Below are 19,115 nucleotides of genomic sequence, written 5' to 3' on the forward strand. Positions count from 1 at the left end.
TGAAGAGGAATTGATTTTAGAGTGGGGTGCAAATGAACTGAAGAATGATCTGGGGTGATTTGGATGGGAAATTAGCTGGTTCGCCTTCTGTGATATTTGCATTCTAAAATTGCATGTATACTTTCCTCTTTCAACAAGCCTTTTAAGTTAAGACCTATCCCAGTCTGCGTCTGTGTTGGAATTGCTTTTAATATGTTCTTTTAAAAACATTTTTTTTCTAAACAATGTTTTTTTTAACCCTTTTATTTAAGATATTTTTAAAGCTCTTTGAAAGAATGTTTTTAAAGTTGTTTTGTTTTAATGTATTTTAAGGTCTGTTTTTAGGATGTTTTAAAGTGTTTTTACTACTTTTGTTTGCTGACCCGGGCCCCTGCTGAAAGGAAGTGCGGGGTATAAATTAAATAATAAATAAATATAAATTGGCATATGCAAATTTGTGCCCATGGGCTCCTGCCCTGACTCTTTTTAAGTGCAGGGCAAAGCCACTGCAGTCATTCCTAGGTAAATGGGTTCAAAGGGTGGCACAGCCAAGGTCATCTGCAACCTGTGCTAGAAATATTAAAATTCTGCACCCAGTTTATCTGTAGCTCCGTGATGGAGCAGACACATGGCATCATCCCAGACAATCCCAGGAAGGGTTGAGAGAGACTTCCTATCTGAAACTCTGGAGAACTGCTTCCAGTCAGTGTATTAGTATTATTATTGACATTTATTTGTCACTTACTACATAAAATGTCTCAAAGTGACATGCAATTGTAAGAGGATACAGAATGCAAAATTTAAAATGCATCAAACAAGATAAAAGAACACTATTGACTGAAAGTGCTTGTACGAAACCACTTGTCGGGAACTGTTATTAAATGTGTTAGGGGTTTGAAGGAGTTAATGGAATGCCTGGGAGTCTGAGCGATGTAAGACTGTCAGGTGGGAGGGGGCGTGTGAGTGAGAGTTCTAAGGGAGGTTTGAATGAAAGACAGCTGGTTTTGACAGTCAGGAGTTCTTTGTTGTCAGGATTTGGAGTGGAAGGAGGGAGGTTGTGTTGTGGGAGTGAGCAGGGTGGAAAACGGTGGATTACATATTAGTTAGGGGATAGGACAGGTAGGGAAGATAGGGACTATACAGCAACATACTGTTGAACATCTTGTATTTTAATAAAGCTATTTCGTTCATTTAAATTCCGTGTCTGCCTGGTCACATGTGCTACCATATCAGGGTCCTATTCCGTTCCTGTACCTACAGGATCGGTATAGCCTGTGCTAACAGGCACGCCAGTGGTCACCTTTTGGGTGGGACGAAAGGTAGAAGGGTTGAAGCTTGTTGTGCAAGAGAGCATTTCTGACCCAGGCTGAGACAAGCATCCTGCTGTGTGGGGATTTCCTGAACCAAGCGTGGGGTGTCAGGAGGGATGATCCCTGGTGAAGGGCGGGTTTGCAACGGTGCTCATCCTGCAATATAAGGAAAAGGATGACTCCTATTCCATCCTACTAAAAGACGATCGCCAATGCAGACTAGGGTATCTTCATACCACTAAGAACCAAATGTGAATTCAAACAGGAGCATATTTTCCGGGCACCAAAAAGTTGCTAAATGCACATCTCTCTGGGAAGAGCATTCCGCAATCAGGGTGCCACCACTGAAAAGGCTTGTTGCACCTCTCTCAGAGGGAACACACGAAGAAGGCTCTCAGATGATGAACGCAGGTTCTGGGTAGATTCTTACAGTGGTAGGTGGTCACTAAGGTATTGGGGTCTTGAGCTGCGTAAGACTCAGTGTAGGGAATCCTGAGGCAGACGAACCAATCGTTTCTCCATAAAAGGGAAGTGGGGAAACGACGCAAATGGAGATCGCAAGGCAGTACTTTATGAAGACTGATGGAAAAAATATTTTTAAAAAGCCAAGATTTTTAAAATAAAATGGGGATAACTTCAGAAGAAGTGGAGTGGGTTCATCTGAAGATGGCATTTCTGGCTCTTAAAACAAGCAGGATATGAAAAAGTGTTTTGCATGCTCTTATTTAGATGGAAAACTTGGAGGAGTTGATTCGAACTGGGAGGCTGCCGCTTCAGGACCAGCTAAAGGTACAGCCTCTTCTCTTTGTTTGAATGAATGTTACAACTTATTAAATCTTCTTCTTCTTCTTCTTCTTCTTTTATTATTATTATTATTATTAATGTATTTCCTGTCCTTCCTCCCAGAAGGGATGATGAGTTACTCAAGATCACCTGCCTCTTTCAACCCTGTTCTCCATTGTAGGGGTTTGCAAGGCTAAAGGGAGCCCAAGGCACCCTGGAACAGGCATACCTACAAGCTCGAGACGAATTCCAGCAGCTGCAGAACAATCAGCAACCTCTGGGGGTGGAAGAAGACTTTGATCCTGACCGGTATGTAGATATCATTGCACAGGCTGATCAAGTGAGGAACCTAGGAAACTGCTTTATACTGAGCCCAGACCATTGGTCTATCTAGCTCAGGACACTGACTGGCAGCGTCTGTCCAGGGTTTCCGGCAGGGTCTGTCTCAGCCCCATGTGGAGATGCCAGGGACTGAACCCAGGACCTTCTGCATGCAAAGCAGATGCTCTACAGCTGTTCCCCTTAAAACAGGAACATAGGAAGTTACTTTATACCAAGTCATACCATTGCTCCATTGAGCCCAGTATTGTCTGCACTGACTGGCAGCAGCTCTCCAGCTTGTCAAGCATCTTGTCATGAGTCTTTAGAAATTATAACTTCTTTCCCTAAGCCTTTTGATGTAGCATTTTTTCACCCATGTACCTAAAAGCCTGAAGGCAAGCCAAATGCTTAGGAACTCAGGAATCTGCCTTATCCTGAATCAGACCATTGGTCTGTCTAGCTCAGAATTGTCCACACTGACTGGCAGCAGCTCTCCAGTCAGACAGGAATATATAATGGTTGACCTATTTCCCAAAATGTAAGCAGAGCAAGAACTGTATAAATGCAGAGACCTTGTTATTGTCGCGCCCTCAGACCACCTGCTTTAGGGGAGGGGGAGGAGACGTCTGAACATCATCTGAGAGCCTTCTTCGTGTGTTCCCTCTGAGAGAGGTGCAACAAGCCTTTTCAGTGGTGGCACCCTGATTGCGGAATGCTCTTCCCAGAGAGATGTGCATTTAGCAACTTTTTGGTGCCCGGAAAATATGCTGCTGTTTTAAGAACTTAAAAAGAGCCTGGCTAGATCTGATCGAAAGTCCCTCTTGTCTGGCATCTGGATGTTGCTGGATTACATCTCCCATCCTCCCTCAATGCTGGCTGCGCTGGCTGTGGCTGATGGGATTTGGAGTCCATCACATCCATGTGGAGATGGTAACTAATGTTGGTTCCTGCACCACTATTTTGCTCTTTGTACAGAGATTTGTGTAAAGAGTTAATAATCACCCTGTTATTATATCATCTGAGGCATCCAGCTGATTAGTATATGACTTTTCCCCAGATAAGCTGGTGACGGCAAAAGACTGCCACATTTCTAGCAGTTGCCCCTAAAATAAGCCTCCCGGTGATGCTCTGCGTTTTTAGATTGTAGATATATTTTCTAATTTAGTTTGGACCTTTTGTCGACTTAGTTGTGTTTGTATATGCTTGCACTTGGCACACCAACCGCAATGGCTGGCGGCTCATGCGAATCTATTGTGTCAACTTCTGGAGGGCTTGGAAGTTCTCTCCCCCTTTGCGGAACAGCCGTGGCTGAGTGGCAGAGCAGCTGCTTGATGTGTGGAAGGTTACAGGTTCCCTAGGCAGGGCTGGGAGAGGAACCCTCAGAGCCACTGTCAGTCGCTGTGGACTAGGGATGGGCAAGCATTCCACTTTAGTTGGATTTGAACCCGGATTTTATCACCGTGCGCACGCTCACCCAGTTTGCAGACTGAGCATGCTTGCTGCAAACTCAGCAGCTTTTCCACTGACACCGGAGTCCAGTGGGTGAGAATTCCACTTAAGGCCCCCTAACTGGCGGCCCCCTTGATATGGCAAGGTAAGTTAACTTCCGCCCCCTTGAAACGCAGAAGCGAAAGGCACTATGCTTTCCAAAGCTCTAAGTGGCACCTGGGTTCTGGACCGGGATAGCCTGATCACTGTTGTCCAGGGTGGATTACTGTAATGTGCTGTACGTGGGACTGTCCTAGGGGTTGGTCCAAAAGCTGCAGCTGGTGCAGAATGCAGCGGCATGACTGCTCACTGGGGTAGGGTATCTACAATATGTCACCCCGCTGCTGAAAAAATGGCACTGGCTGCCCATTAGTTACTGGGCTATGTTCAAGGTTCTGGTTTTGGTGTACAAAGCCTTATACAGCTTGGGACCAGGATACCTGAAAGATCGTCTTGGCCCTTATATGCCCAGCCAGTCATTGCACTCTGCAGGTGAGGGCCTCCTGCAGATACCATCTCATCAGGAGGTCCATTCCACACAACATAGGAAGCGGACCTTTAGTGAAGTAGCACCGACCTTTTGGAATTCCCTCTCCTTAAATATTAGACAGGCACCATCTCTGTAATCTTTTCAGTGCCTGCTGAAGACTTTCCTCTTTCAACAAGCCTTTTAAGTAGAGACCTTGTCTCAGTCTGCATCTGTGCTGGAATTGCTTTTTAAGATGTTTTTAAAGCTTTTTTTAAAAAAGGTGTTTTTAAGGATGCTTTGTTGTAATATATTTTAAAGTCTGTCCTTTTTACTGACTTGTTTTCCCATTTTCCAGAGCGGTGGAAGGAGAGATATTCCATCTGCAGATGCACTTGGAGGAGCTGAAGGAGAGGATTGGCCGGGCTTTGTGGGACCAGCCAATTGCACAGAGCAGCACCGAGGCACCTCTCTCGACTCCCACCCATTTTTCAGCGCAGCCTTCTGAGGCACAGATGAGGTCGCCAGCGCCATCTCTTCGAGCCCCAGTCCCGGCTGCCCGTACTGCGTACCCTCAGGTTATATCCGATTACTTTTTCAAAGTTTCCCCAAGTGAGGAACCGGTGGGTGGGGAGTGACGAATGGTGTGTTTAAATGGGGATTTGCAATGAAGAAGTATTTAAAGGTCTCTCCCTTGCACAGTGGTGCAGCGAAGTCATTTTGGACCCTGGACGTCATGGTGTTACATGGGGGCCCTTTACAACAGGGGTGGGGAACATTTATGGCTGGGGGGGCAGATCTTTACCTGGCTCCACCCCACAGGCCACCTTTAATAGGCAGATGGGGGATCTGCCAGCCCATCAGATGACATCATTTTGATGTTTCATGTTGCCCCACCCACCTGTCAAAATCCCTTGCACAGGCTTCCCAAGCCTGGGAAGCACAGCTGAAGGGGCATTGCCCACTCTGTGCTTTGCAGGGCACCCCGCGCTGATCCTTTCAACTTCCAACGTGGGCGCACCTTCCCCGAAACGGCCTTGTGGGCCAAATGGGGAGACCTGGTGGGCCAAGTCTGGTCCACCAGCTGGAAGTTCACACATTATTATCTCCGTTCTTATGAAGGAAGAAATGGCCTCTCTCTGTGTCTGGCCCTTGGGACTCTTTTCAGGCCATGCCATCTTACCGGCCTTCCTTGGGTGTTTTTGCCTGGCTAGAATCTCACCTTGTACTCTGAATATGCCTCTTGAGTGCCTGCATGGAGGTCAGAGAGGAGTGTGCATGTGTGTGTGTGTGTCTAAAAAGCTAGCCTAGTGTACAAAGATGAAATGTACATTCATTGCGCTCCCTGCTTTTGCCTCTGGCCCCTGCTACCTCTGGCATGTGGCCCCCAGAAGGTTGCCCAGAAGGGAATGCGGCCCTCAGTCTGGAGCACACTCCTACTGGAGTGTAAAGACAGCAGTGGCCCCTGCAGGCTGGGAGAGTCATTGCAGGCTCCTTGATCCGTAGAGCAGGCAGAAATCTGCGAGTATGCGCATGTTACTCTCCTGCCGCAACCCAGGTTATTGGGACCCATCTAAAAAAAAAACCTGTTTAATATTCTGAATATATGAGTGCCCACTTTCATATTTTTAGTCCAGAGTGTGTGATTTTAGGCTGCTGCTTTAGGGACGTTCCTTCATATGATTGTGGTCAGGGCCTCACACCCCACCATCTATGGGGAGGGTTGGTTGAGACTCCAAAGATAGCTCTGTGCACATGGGCTGCTCCGGTGATTGTGTGGGGTTTATCATCATAGGGGGAGCTTAGTTGTGTAGGACAAGCACCTATGTAGGACACTTGTGCCCTTTCAATGTCTGGCTGCTGGGGGGGGGGGGAGTAGAGCTAGTGGCCACAGCCCTCTTCTCTTCCCCTACCCAATTAAAATTGCATGGAGTAGAGTGCCTGAAGAAGGCTCCTGTCTGGCTGTGATAATGATCAGCAACTGGTGGCCAGGGCCAATTCCTGCCGTCCCAGTTTCCAAATTCCTTTCGCTCAAATTTGATTCATCTTTCTAATTTCTTTATAGAGTGTACCTTCCCTGGATCTTTGCTATCTCTCTGTGTTGGTATTCTAGGTCAGGGTTGCTCCAGGTACCTCCTATGGCGCCTGGAAAAGGTCTCTGTAAATATCCACTTCATGATATGCCACGCCCCCACGGCAGCCATTTTGTGACTGGCACCCACGGCGCTTTCTCTGGATTCCAAAACGTGCCCACCGGCCCCAGAAAGCTTGGCAACCCGTTCTAGGTTGATACTCAATTTAAAAAAAAATGCCTAGCATCTTATACGAATTGCCAGATGCTGCTTTGGTCTTAGAGGCTGGTGCTTTTGCATGGGCCTCGCTCAAGTCTTTCCTGTCTGCTCTTCAGGTCCCTGTCCCCAAAAGCAGCCACAGCCGAGGCCAGGCAGATGTAGAAGTGGGCTCCATCAGCGATGAGACCGGGGAGGAGGGAGAAGGCCTTCCTGAACCACTGCGGCACATGCAGGTCCAAGTGGAGAAGGACTTTGATCAGCTCCTGGACCAGTAAGGGAATGACTTTTGTGTATATGGCCTAGATGCTTGTTGACTCCATTTTTGGACTTGTTGACTTATATTTTTTTTTAAACAAACCTAGACTTTTAAACAAATATAGGACTTTAAAAATATTTTTAAGGTTAACATTGTTTTTTATAATCTTGAAATCATAATTCCTGCATTTTGCTGCTGTTTTAGCATGGTGGTTTTAGCTCCATGGAATGGGGACGGGACGGAGCTCAGTGGCAGTGTTCATTTTATGTGCAGAAGGTCCCAGGCTCAATTCCCGGCATCTCCAGGGCGGGCTGGGAAAGTCTCCTGCCTGAACCCCCCTGTAGAGATGCTGCCAGTCAGTGCTGACAATACTTAGCTAGACGGACCAATGGTCTGACTCGGTATAAGGCGGCGTCCTCTGTTCCCATGTCCCTGTTTGTTTGAATGCCCCTGCAGGCTGTGCAAGAGCTTAGGGGTGGAGCCCATTGCACCATAGTCAGACCATTGAACCATGTAGCTCACTATTCTCTACAGCTCTCTGGGGTTTCACTTGGGGGTCTCTCGCATCCTTACCTGGAGATTCTGGGGATTGAACCCGGTGCCTTCTTCACGCAAGGCAGATGCTCTACCATTACACCAATACAATAGCTGGGATCCCGAGTTAGGAACATAGGAAGCTGCCTGGTTCATCTAGTTCAGTATTGTCTACACTGACTGGCAGCAGCTCTCTGGGGTTTCAGGGAGGGTTCTCCCCTAGTTACATCTCGAGATGCTGGGGACCAAACCTAGCTGACGGACCCTAGTTTAATCCTCTGCCTCTTGCCCAAAGTTACAGCAGCTTCAAGTCTTTGCCCGAGGCTCTGAGCTTGGAACAGCTGGACCTCGGTGGACATAACTTGCCCCCAGACGTAACAGATGCTGCAGCCTCGGGGGACGTTGGGACAAAGGAAGGCTCACCCTTGACCGTGTCTAAAGATGGCAAGGCTGCCCGCGTGTCTTCAGCATCGCAGTAAGTCATCCAGGAGGGGGAAAAACGCACATCATCCATACCCTGATTATTACGGGGGTAGGGAACCTGTGGCTCTCTGGATGTTGTCGGACTACAGCGCCCATCTTCCCTGGGCATTGGCCGTGCTGCTGGCTGAAGCTGCTGGGAGTTGGAGTCCCACAACGCATTTCATCCCTGATAGAACGTCTCACCCCTCATATACCCAGTCGATCACTGTACTCTGCAGATGACAGCCTCCTGCAGATACCATCAAATACTTAACCGGAGGGAATTCCAAAGGGTAGGTGACGAATGCCAAAGGCCTGGTTCCTGTATTGTGCAGAAAGGATAAGATGGAATTTGCAGGAGTTTTTTTTCTGTGTAATATAGGAATTGGGCCTTTAGTGTTGTGGCATCTGCTCTTTGAATTTCCCTGTCTCTCGTTTAATAACACTCTTTGGTGCCTGCTGTAGACTACGGCTGGAAAGATCTGACAATTTTGATTCTCTCAGTTTCTCATTTTTCCAGTCTTAAATTCAGCTCACATTCTGCAGTAATTTGTGTGGGTTTTTTAAATCCTCCTGAAAATTGTCTGGCTTTTTAGTGAAAATTTCTCCTAATAAACACATTTTTGTATGCACCTTTGAGTAGCGTACACATTTTTGCCAGTTGTTTCTCCTCATCTGATGCAATTTTGTAGGTTATGTGCACAAATATATTCATTTTTATACACGCTTTCCCTGAAAATATGTATTTTTTGAAATATCGGTTGGTTGAAGCACTGCATTGCAAAATTTGGATAAGTGCAACTTTCAACGGATGGCTGCGTTTCGGCTCTCGTATGGTTTCAGAAAGTGCAAATTTGAAGTACAGTAGAGATCTTTCCCAGACTGTGTCTGTATTGGAATTGTTTGTAGACACTTTCATTGTTTTATCATTTAGGTGTTTGCCATATTATTGAATAATAATCACAATCACAATAATATAAACAAACATTGGGAGGGCACCAGATTGGCTGTGTCTGATCTAACCACTGTGCCACACTGTCTTGCAAATATTGGTGGGAGCCCTTTTACTGGCCGCCTTGATGCCTGTGGGTGTTCTGGGATGTGACTAAACTTAGAAGCAGGGGCTTGCCTTTTTTTTTTTCTTTTACAAAGATGCCTTTGCTTTTTTCTTCCTCTTTGTTTTCTTTCCCAGAGTTGGACAAAGGAACTTTTATTTGACCTTATTTTATTTTTGGCTGTTGCTTGCATGCTGCTTGGTAGGGCTGAGTTGGCAGGGCCGAGGAAGAACAGGGAGACTGAAGAAAAGGAGGAATTTGACAGGAAGGAAGTAAATGCTAAGCCTGGAATCTGAAGGAGTGGAGGGAGGGGGCTGTGTACCAAAATCTTCCTTTCCCCCCCCTTTCATTGCATATTTACAGGAGGCCCGAGGCTCATTGGTTTTCCGCACGGTGAGTGGCTCAGGCTCATAGCTCCCTCCCACCCATCCTGCCTCGCTTATGTAAAACCCACTGCCGCTTCTATAAACCCACGGAAAAACCCCTTTGTGGTTCGACAACCCTGCTCCGATTTTTCAGAGGCTGGGAACGAAAGGCCTCCTCAGTCCTTGGGTGTGTGAGGTTTGACAGGAACAACCTCTTTTTTTGGGGGGGGGGGGTGTTAGCAAAGTCCTTGTAGCAGAGATGGACCTCTTGCTTTTTAGAAGGCTCTTACCGGATGCCTGGGCAGGCTAAAAATATTATCATCGACAACGCAATATCTATAACTTCTACATGGGGGTGGGGGAGGTTAATCTACCTTCTGTTGAAGATCGGCTCTTAAGGATTTGGGATTATTAATATTATGATCTCGGGGGTGAGGTAGGAGACAGAATGACCTGTTTGTACAGAAATGGGGCCCGTTTATCCAGTACTGGAATGACAAGGGACCCTAAGTAATTCAGCCATATGCTTTCTTAGGAATAGTTTGACTGTAATACTCTCTTTTTTTTAGTCGCTGATCTTGTTTTATGTCTCTTTGGAAGTTGCATCCAATGTCCTTCTCAGAGCAGACCCATTGAAAATAATGGCCATAACTAACCTAGGTGCCTTCATTTCAATGGCTCTGCTCTGAGTAGAGCTTAGCTGGATACAAGCTTTTGTATCTCTTATTTCAGAACTTTATAGGGGCGAATCAACATATTTTATTTACTTGCTTTCTGTATAGTCTCTCTTCTATATACTTTGTGACTGGGTGAATTTTGTTTTGGAACCTTTTTTTATATGCAATCTCATAAAAACAATTTGGGGAAATGACAATAATATTAATGAATTGTATTCAATGCTAGTCCTGCTCAGAGTATACCCATTGAAAATAATGGACATGTCTCACTTAGATCCATTAATTTCAGTGGGTCTACTCTGAGTAAAATGTGGACGGATACAAATCAATTTTTTATTAAGTTATTGGGTTAGATGCCACTAAATCTACTCCGAGTAGACCCATTGAAATTAATGAAACTAAGTTAATCATATCCATTAACCTCAGTAGGTCTAGTCTGTCTAGGAGTAGCATGGAATATTATTATTATTATTATTATTATTATTGACCCCAAAGTATTTTCATGAAATTACATAGCAACTGTGCTCCTCTCAAATGTGGTAAAAGTAAGCAGAGACACGGAGCTGCAGTGAGGGATCCTAGGGGAAGGCTGGAAAGAGAGATTTGCAGTGGAAGGCCCCAGATTAATGAGCTGGACTGCATATTGAGCCTGGAGCGTTTTGGCTAGATTTATTAAATTTTATATATATATATACACACACACACACACATGCTGGCAGAGCTCCTAATGCCATTTAAACCCGGCAGCCTTTCCCAACCGTTGGGTTCCCAGATGCTGGTGGACTATTTTATTATTTATTTATTTATCATTTAATTTGTATCCCACCCTTCCTCCCAGCCAGGAGCCCAGGACAGCAAACAAAACACTAAAAACATTTTAAAACATCATAAAAACAGGTCTTAAAATACATTAAAACAAAACAGCGTTAAAAACATTTTTAAAAAAGAACTTTAGAAAAGGGTTATAAACGTTATTAAAAAAAACTTATTACAGTTCCCATAATTCCTGTCCATTGGCCATGCTGGCTGGGGATGATGGGAATTGTAGTCAGCAACACCTGGGGACCCAAAGGTTAGGAGAGGCTAATTTAAGGGTGGGAATCTTTTTTCCCCCTTTTTTCAAGTGCTGCATTCCCTCAGCGGTAATCTCTGGGGGCTGCAAGGTGGCGGTGGGTGGGGGTCAAAGCTGGGGGGGTTGAGGCAAAAGTAGGTGAAGTGGGCAGGGAACCTTCTTTTCTCTCTGCCACCCCCTTTCACCTCTTCTCCCTTGCATTAAAGTAGAGACTCTTCCAGATTGTCGGTATTTTCAGGTGGGATTCAATCACATTCCGGCAAATTCGGGTTGTGCAGTTACAGCTGATTGAGAGGTCTTGTGCAACAAACCCGCTTCCCCCCAAAATCAGACTTTTTGCAACTAAGGAAAGTAATGAGAAAGTGTCGGATAACATTTGCTTTGATGCAACATCATCTAACCTCTTTGCAAACAAATAAGAAGTACTTGTTAAATAGCCAACGTCATCTAATCTCCCTGCATGCAAATCCGGATGAATGCTCAATAAACTGGTGGTCTGGCAATGCCCCCAGGCAGGTTGCAGGTTCCCCACCCTGGACAACAGCTACCATCTTGAATATCTTTATATTGGACATTCCAGCAACCATTAACCTGTTGTGACATCAGCTGATGTCTTCTCAAACCTGCTGAGCAAATTACCCCAGAAATCGGGGGTTGCCCAGCACGCGAGAGACTGTTGACAGCTTAGCCCTTGTGGGTGAATGTTTCCCAGAAGCCACCTATGTTTTCTTTAAAGTATATCTAAATGTACTGCCTTCAAGTCAATTCTGACTTATGGCAACTCTAAGAATAGGGTTTTCATGAGGCTGAGAGGCAGTGACTGACCCAAGGTCACCCAGTGAGTTTCATGGCTATGTGGGGATTCGAACCCTGGTCTCCCAGGTCCTAGTCCAACACCTTAACCACTACACCACACTGGCCTACCTCTTTGACCCGACGGCTTTGTTCGGAAGCTGCCAAACCAGAATATAACTGGAATAGGTCATTCTGGTCCATAAGGTTCTGAAGAGTCTCTATCTCTCTGATCTCCCATTTCTATCAGGGAGCCTCAACGAAAGGAACCTCCTGAGCTGTTTTCAGGAAAGCCCCTGGAGCTATCTCAACGGATCAGCCGCTCACCATCTGCCCCGGAAGAACTCGAGGCAGTCCCTCAGGAATCAGCAGAGAAAAACAAGCCCTCTGCTGCTGTTCGCAAAGCATCCTTGTCTAGGAGGCCGCAAGAGCACCTCTCGCCACAGAGCAGCATGGCCGGTGTGACAGGCAGCGCTGTTCCCGAACACGTGGCCCGGAAGTCCTTGTGGAAGAACGAAACAATATTGCCCGAGGTAAGCATTGATTGGCCTGAGTGGCCATCTCATTACAGCAGGGGTGGGGGAACTTTTCACACCTCGAGGGCTGCCTTCCCTCCTGGGCAACCTTCTAAGGGGTCACATGTCAGTGGTGGGTGGGGCCAGAGGCAAAAGTAGGTAGAGCAACCTTTCTATTGTAGGCTAGTTTCTACATACCCTCCCTAGCCTCTATACCGACTAAGCGAGAGGCATTGCCAGAATTCGAGGTCGCCTCCCACTCCAGGAGGGTGCAAAGCCAGGCCAGGGGTGGGTGTGGTCTGAGAAGAGTCCCAAGGGCCAGACGGAGAGGCTTGGAGGGACACATTTGGCCCCCGAGCCAGAGGGTCCCCACCCTCTATTTGGTCAACCTCCTTTTCTCCTCTGTTGCAGGATCCACGGCTTGTGTCCCCAGAGACGGACAGTGGATTTGTGGGGTCAGAAGCCAGCAGGGTGTCCCCTTTGGCACAGACGCCAAAGCACCGTTCAACCCAGCTCAGGTATGGACTGTCCCCTCCCTATTTCTGTCTTTCTTTCTCTCCTTCCTTCCTTATTATTCTTTCTTTTTTCCCTTTCCATCTATCTTTTCCTATGAGCTGCTGCATTAACTCTTTGGGTCCTCCTTTTGAGATGTGACTGAACGGGGGGAAGATGATCCTAGTTTAAATTCCCATCCCGCCCTTCCTTCTTCCCAAAGGAGGCCAGGGCGGCATGCATCAAACAGCAACACTCTTTAAAACGAAATGAAAACGTATTTAAAAACCACGAAAAGCCATTTTAGAACATGTCGAACATTTACAAGCTTTTAAAAGCATGGAAGGTATCTGAAGACCAAAGCGGATAAAACCAGGTGTTGGGCTGGCATGCATCAGTACTGGGGGGCGAGGAAAGACCTGGAGCAAGAAAATGACAAATTGGTGCAAGCTTTGATTTAAAAAAAATAAATTGTATTTGGGGGACATGACCACAGATCCCTGGCATGACCTTTAAGTGTGGCTTACTGAAGAATCTTGCTGTAATTCTGTACTCATTTAGCAGTAAGGGCAGTTAAACTCAGTGGGACTTGCTTCTTGAGTAAATATACACAGCAGAGATGGAGGAACCTGTGGCCTTGCAGATGTTGTTGGACTCCAGCTCCTGACATCCCTGATCATTGACCATGCTGGCTGGGGCTGATGGGAGTTGAAGTCTGACCACATCTGCAAGACCACGGGCTCCCCAGCCCTGCATCCTCATTATTATTATTGCTGTTGTTGTTAACATTATCACCATTTGTACTTCTATCTCATCCTTCCTCCCATAGGAGCTCAGGGCAGTTATGCATATCTTTACAATCATTGAAACATCTAACATTTTGTGATTCCTCTTTCAACAAGCCTTTTAAGTAGAGACCTTATCCCAGTCTGCCTCTGTGTTGGAATTGCTTTTTAAGATGTTTTTAAAGACATATTAAAAACATCTTTAAAAACATATTAACACAAAACATGTTTTGTTGTAATATATTTTAATGTCTGTTTTTATGTTTTATAGTGTTTTTAGTGTTTTTGTTTGCCGCCCTGGGCTCCTACTGGGAGGAGGGGTGGGATATAAATTTAATTTATTGTTATTGATGAGGAGGAGGAGGAAGGTGATAATAATATGAAATTAATCTGCTTTACATGCAATCCCATGTTCGGTCCCCAGGATCTCCAGGTGAAGCTGGAAAAGTCTCCTACTCAAAGCTCTAGAGAGAGCTGCTGCCAGTCAGTGTCAGCAATACTGAGCTAGATGGACCAGTGGTCTGATTCAGTATAAAATGGCTTCCTGTTTTCCTTTTTTATGTACAGGTCCCGTGGCATGCTGGGAAAACCTGTTGGAGTAGCCTTCCAACCAACATCTCCAAAGAAAGTGCCTGTTGCAATGGAAATGTTGAGGATGAACACGTCGTCCAGGCACACACCACCAGAAGACGGTGTGCAGAGGTGCAGCCTGTCCAAAGGAACCCCATTCCAGCTTCACTCCCCTCCCAGGTGGACAAACAGCATTACCAGCGAGATGGATCCGGGCACAGATGGCAGTGAGTTGAGAAGTGCTTAATTGCTTTGAGTAAGTGGGAAGGAAGGCCAGTTTAATGTTACCTGTCCCAAATGACGGGCTTCACTTTTCCAACTTCAGCACCCCAAACGCTCATTCCCATGAGCCTCCATTTCCCCCACCCTCACACACATTCCGTCTGTCTGGGCTGCACCGCCTCAATGAGAGCTAGTTCCATGCAATGGCTTGCACAGATCAGACAACGCTCCCGAATCATGGACCTTTTGCACCACTTGACACTCTGTGAGATGCAGTACATTGAATAGGAAGGGACACAGTGTAGTATGGGTGTGGCTGTGAATCACCTCTTTAAGTCACGCGGGGAGGGCTTTAAAAGGCGAAAGGGCCGTCACTCAGTAGCAGAACATCTGCCTTACGTGCAGAACATCCCAGCTTCAATCCCCAGCATCTCTGGGGGGCGGCTGGGAGAGGACCCTGCTTGAAACCCTGGAGAATTGCTGCCAGTCCGTGCAGCAGTACTGAGCTAGATGGATCAGTGGTCTGACTCTGCATAAGGCGGCTTTGTATCTGGAAACATTCAGTGGGGCTTTCCTTCTCGCCAGCTCTCACCGACTCTGAGGCTGAGGTGCCTGGTGGACTCGACCCTTACGATACCCCTCCCGATCAAGCGAGGCAGTCTCCTGTTTCCTCTGCCGATTCGCTCTCTCCAGTCCGGACTCACCGCCACAGCCTTCTGGACTCCCGCTTGGAACGAGAGTAAGTTTCCCCTTCAGACCTGAACTTACAAGATCTGAACAGGGTGGCTCATGACAGATGCTCTTGGAAGTCACCGATTCATAGGGTCGCCATAAGTCAACTTGAAGGCACATAACGACAACGAAGTTTCCCCTTTGGAAATGGGGGGTGGGTGGGTTTAAGGAACATGATAGACCAGGAATGGGGAGCCTCGGGTCCGGGGGCCAAATGGGGCCCCCCAGGCTTCTCTCTCTGGCCCTTGGTACACTCCCTAGGTTGCACCTTTCACCAGCCCTGCTTTGCGTCTTCCTGGAGTGTTTTTGATTGGCTGGAATGTGTCCAGGAGCTCTGATGAAAGCCAATGGGAGAATAGAGCAGGGTGCCTGTGTAGAAGCAAGCCTACTGTGCAAAGTTAAAACCAGCATTCATTGCTCTGCCTGCTTTTGCCTCTGGCCCTGCCCGCCACTAGTATGTGGCCCTCGGAAGGTTGCCTACAAGGGAACGTGGCCCGTGGGCTGAAGAAGCTTCCTCACCCCTGCCCTGACTGGTAGCACATCTACAGGGTTTCAAGTTAGAGTTTCTCTCAGCCCTGTCTGGAGACGCCTGGAACGGAGCCGCAGTCTTTCTTGCATGCAGAGCTGTAGCTCTGTCACTCAACTATGGATCTTCCCTCCACGGCAGATTAACTCCAAAAGGCAGCAATTTAACCCTTTGTTAAGGGTTTGCGCTCTGGCAAGCTTCCATTGAACTGTCAGCCAAGGAACTTCCCAGCGGTCTTGAGAGTTAACTCCAGCAGGAAGAACCTTCCATCAGCAATCCAGCTGCGTGTTGTATTTAATTTATGAGAACCATAAATAAAGGGGCCTCACCAAGAAGGGTGAAGTCGTGTTAGGAGTCTTCCTTGAGCTGGTTGGTCTGCCCCAGCCTGGATATTTTGATTTAGCCCTGAAAACTTATTTCAGTTTGATTACCAGTTAGTAATTTTGTTTTCAGCTATCAGACATTTTTCATTATTTCATTGTTCATTTCATTTCACGGGAGTACATTTTTAAAAACACAGAATATGGCATGAGCATGGAATCCGGCTTGCAGAGAATCTCAGCTGTCTTTTTAAAAGTCACAATTCTAGTCCTTATGACTGAAAAGAAATATTTGGGAGGACTGTGCCTGTTGGAAATCACAAGTGCTAGGGTGTGTATGTGAGGTTAACAAGATTTCCAGTGGTATCCACTTGCCTAGGAGTAAGCCCCATTGAACTCAGTGAGAGGAACTTCTGAGTAGGCATGCATAGCAAGGGGGAGGAAACTGAGGGCCACATTCTCTTCTGGGCAACTTTCCTAGGGCCACATGCCTGTGGTGGGCAGAGCCAGAGGCAAAAGCAGGCAGAGCAACAAATGTGAATTTCACCTTTGTATGGTAGGCTAGTTTCTAACATGCACTCAGGGATTATTTGAATTAAAGGACACATTCCAGCTAGGCCAAAAAAAGAACAACCACTGAGGAAGGCAGAGCAGGGCCATTGAGGGATGTGGTCTCAGGAGAGTTCTAAGGGCCAGACAGAAAGGCCTGGAGGGCCACATTTGACCCCTGGGCTGGAGGTTCCCTAACATTCATATGCAGGATCGCACCATCAGACTAAATTATTCTAAACAGCTTCTAAAAACACAACTGTTTTGCGCAGGAGAGGACATATACACGTTTGGTTCAGATCATTCATGCAGACTGTAGATTCCCCCCATCCCATCCCACCCCCTCGTGTGCACAGTTAGGATTTCTGGCCTCGGATTATAACAGCACACTTAATACTACCTGGTAAGAATACCTGTAGTCACGGTCAGTCCTGATTTTAATTGATCCTGTGGGGGGTTTCTGTCCCAATCCTAGCCAGGCCATCGCGGCTTTGCAGAAGGAAGTCTCTTGGCTGCGCCAGAGTCTGGAGGAGACCCTCCACCAGCCACACGGTGACCCAAACCGGGCATCTTCCCCATGCACTTCTACGCTCCGGGTGCCATGCCAAGGCAGTGCCAGCTTCTCCACAAGTGCCAGTCCGAAGGGGTAAGTGTTGGGCAGGTCCAGTTCCAGTTTTGAGGTGGGCCTGGGCAAACTCCCCTCTAGTGGGCCCTCTTTTCTCCCCGTGGCCCCTGAGGGCAGTGCTGGCGGCAGCGTCCTGAGTAAGTAGCACAGGGCAGGTACGGCAGAGAAGCAGGAGCTCATGTAAGGAGTTTCCCACAATGCCCCTGACGTAGCATCTCTCTAGGGGATGTGGAAAATGAAAACAGCTGCTGGACTCAGCTGCCGTGTTCTGCTTGGAGTGCCAGGGTGAGGGTGGAATCAAACAGATGCCCGGAGCAGGGAGCAGTGGTGGTCCTTGTTGCGCTGTGTGTCATTTGTGTGCTTAATTTCATTTAAAGCAACACAACAGCAGCAGAGTAACAGCAGATGTTGAAATGCGAGTGTGCCAGCGTGTGTTTGCCTAAGAAAGCAGACTTTTACCCTGCATCAGCATCACTGAGACTTGAGACTTAGTAAAATAAGAAAAGCTACTTTATTTATAGAAATACATAGTAAAGGCATACCTAGTTCTAACTAACTAGCTAAGTTGGAGGCATAACACTCAGGTGCAGGAGTTAGCCGCATGACTAGGAGAGAGAGCAGAGACAAAGGGATCTCTCCTGTCTCCCGGACAGTCAGAGGACAATAGAGTGGAAAGGGTGGAAGGAGGAGGGGCAGGTAAGCTTCCCTAAAGATGCAACAGTCTAGCAACAGAAGGAAGTCAGTCAGAGCATCACAGGTAAAGGTAAACAAGCCTATCCATCTGGAGGACCGTAGCCCTATCTTCCTTCTGGAGCTTAAACAAAAGAACAAAACAGGAGTTGCTCTTGCCCCACTTCCAACAGTCGTTACCCAGCCCCCGGGTGTTGCCTAAAGATGCCAACTGCTGACACCAGCCCCGGCAATGGAGTTCTACACAGTAACAAGCCTGTTCTCTCCGATGCCATTGGCTGCTCATGTAAAGTGCCAGGTGCCCAGCTTTCTTCCTTGCTATTTCACTGGGTTTATGTCAGCTAGAAGCCCACTTAGAGCCCCAGTGACAACAGTCCTAAGATACGTTATTGTTTGTCTGTTTAGAATGTTTAGATCCCACAATGTTATTTTGCATACAACACGATGCCCAAGGGAGTTTATAATCAAACACTTGGTAAGCTGCTGCTGCAAAAATGGGACTTGGGACTCAGATTTTCAAGGAACGGAGGTGGCGTTGCAGAGGGAAAGACCCCCCTTCCTCTTGCCCACCACTTCCCCCCCTTTAAATTCTTTCTTTCTCTCTCGCACACACGCACATATATTCATATTCTTGCACTCACTCACTCACTCCTAACTTCCAGGTCTGACCACATCCCCATCTCATCCAGTAGCCAAACGTCCAGGAAGAGCGCAGCTGCCTGTGAGGATCCAGCTCTGATCGAGGCAGACAGCTGGGCAAAGAAACCATCGCTCCCACAAGACGGGACCCGGCTGGATCTCAGTAAGTAGCAGAAGTGTTAGTATAAAAGACATCTCTTGGCATAACCAGACTAAAGTGATGCACACCGCTTTTTAGTCTGGTTAGGTAAAGAGCTATCTTCTACACTGAGGCTGCGTACAGGCATGCCTTTCAGAAAGATGTGGTGTGGGGTCTTTTGTCCTGCAAAGTGATCCTGGACCCTGCTCCTTTCCCCATATGAACCTGCCCAGACCCTAACATAATCATCTGAGGCCCTTCCCTGCGTGCCACTTTTGAGGGATGTCCTGAGGGTGGCAGCAAGAGAACAGGCTTTCTCTGTAGTAGCCCCCCTCCCCTTTACAGAATCCTTCTCAGGGAAGTCCACCTGGCACCAGCTTTATCATCTCTTTGGCATCAGGCAAATATGTTTTCCATTTCCTGGGCATTTGGGCAGTACTACATATCATACTCCTAAATC

At 47.1% G+C, this 19,115-nt stretch overlaps 1 protein-coding gene across 8 annotated transcripts in view; it reads left to right on the forward strand.

Annotated features, from left to right (window-relative positions):
* Nucleotides 1-19,115, forward strand: part of AKNA (AT-hook transcription factor) — a 73,595-nt gene that overhangs the window by 44,602 nt on the left and 9,878 nt on the right. For 6 of the 8 annotated variants that reach the window (XM_061604094.1, XM_061604092.1, XM_061604098.1 and 3 more), the window contains 11 exons: nucleotides 2,019-2,078; nucleotides 2,254-2,381; nucleotides 4,706-4,925; nucleotides 6,755-6,909; nucleotides 7,724-7,903; nucleotides 12,102-12,384; nucleotides 12,778-12,884; nucleotides 14,211-14,440; nucleotides 15,021-15,174; nucleotides 17,038-17,208; nucleotides 18,540-18,679. In XM_061604094.1, coding sequence (XP_061460078.1) covers nucleotides 2,019-2,078; nucleotides 2,254-2,381; nucleotides 4,706-4,925; nucleotides 6,755-6,909; nucleotides 7,724-7,903; nucleotides 12,102-12,384; nucleotides 12,778-12,884; nucleotides 14,211-14,440; nucleotides 15,021-15,174; nucleotides 17,038-17,208; nucleotides 18,540-18,679 — 1,828 coding nt within the window. The remainder of the gene's footprint in view (nucleotides 1-2,018; nucleotides 2,079-2,253; nucleotides 2,382-4,705; nucleotides 4,926-6,754; nucleotides 6,910-7,723; nucleotides 7,904-12,101; nucleotides 12,385-12,777; nucleotides 12,885-14,210; nucleotides 14,441-15,020; nucleotides 15,175-17,037; nucleotides 17,209-18,539; nucleotides 18,680-19,115) is intronic. The other 2 variants (XM_061604097.1, XM_061604099.1) reach the window with 2 other exon arrangements.

This window comes from Rhineura floridana, chromosome 20 (assembly GCF_030035675.1).
Source record: "Rhineura floridana isolate rRhiFlo1 chromosome 20, rRhiFlo1.hap2, whole genome shotgun sequence".
NCBI lineage: Eukaryota > Metazoa > Chordata > Lepidosauria > Squamata > Rhineuridae > Rhineura > Rhineura floridana.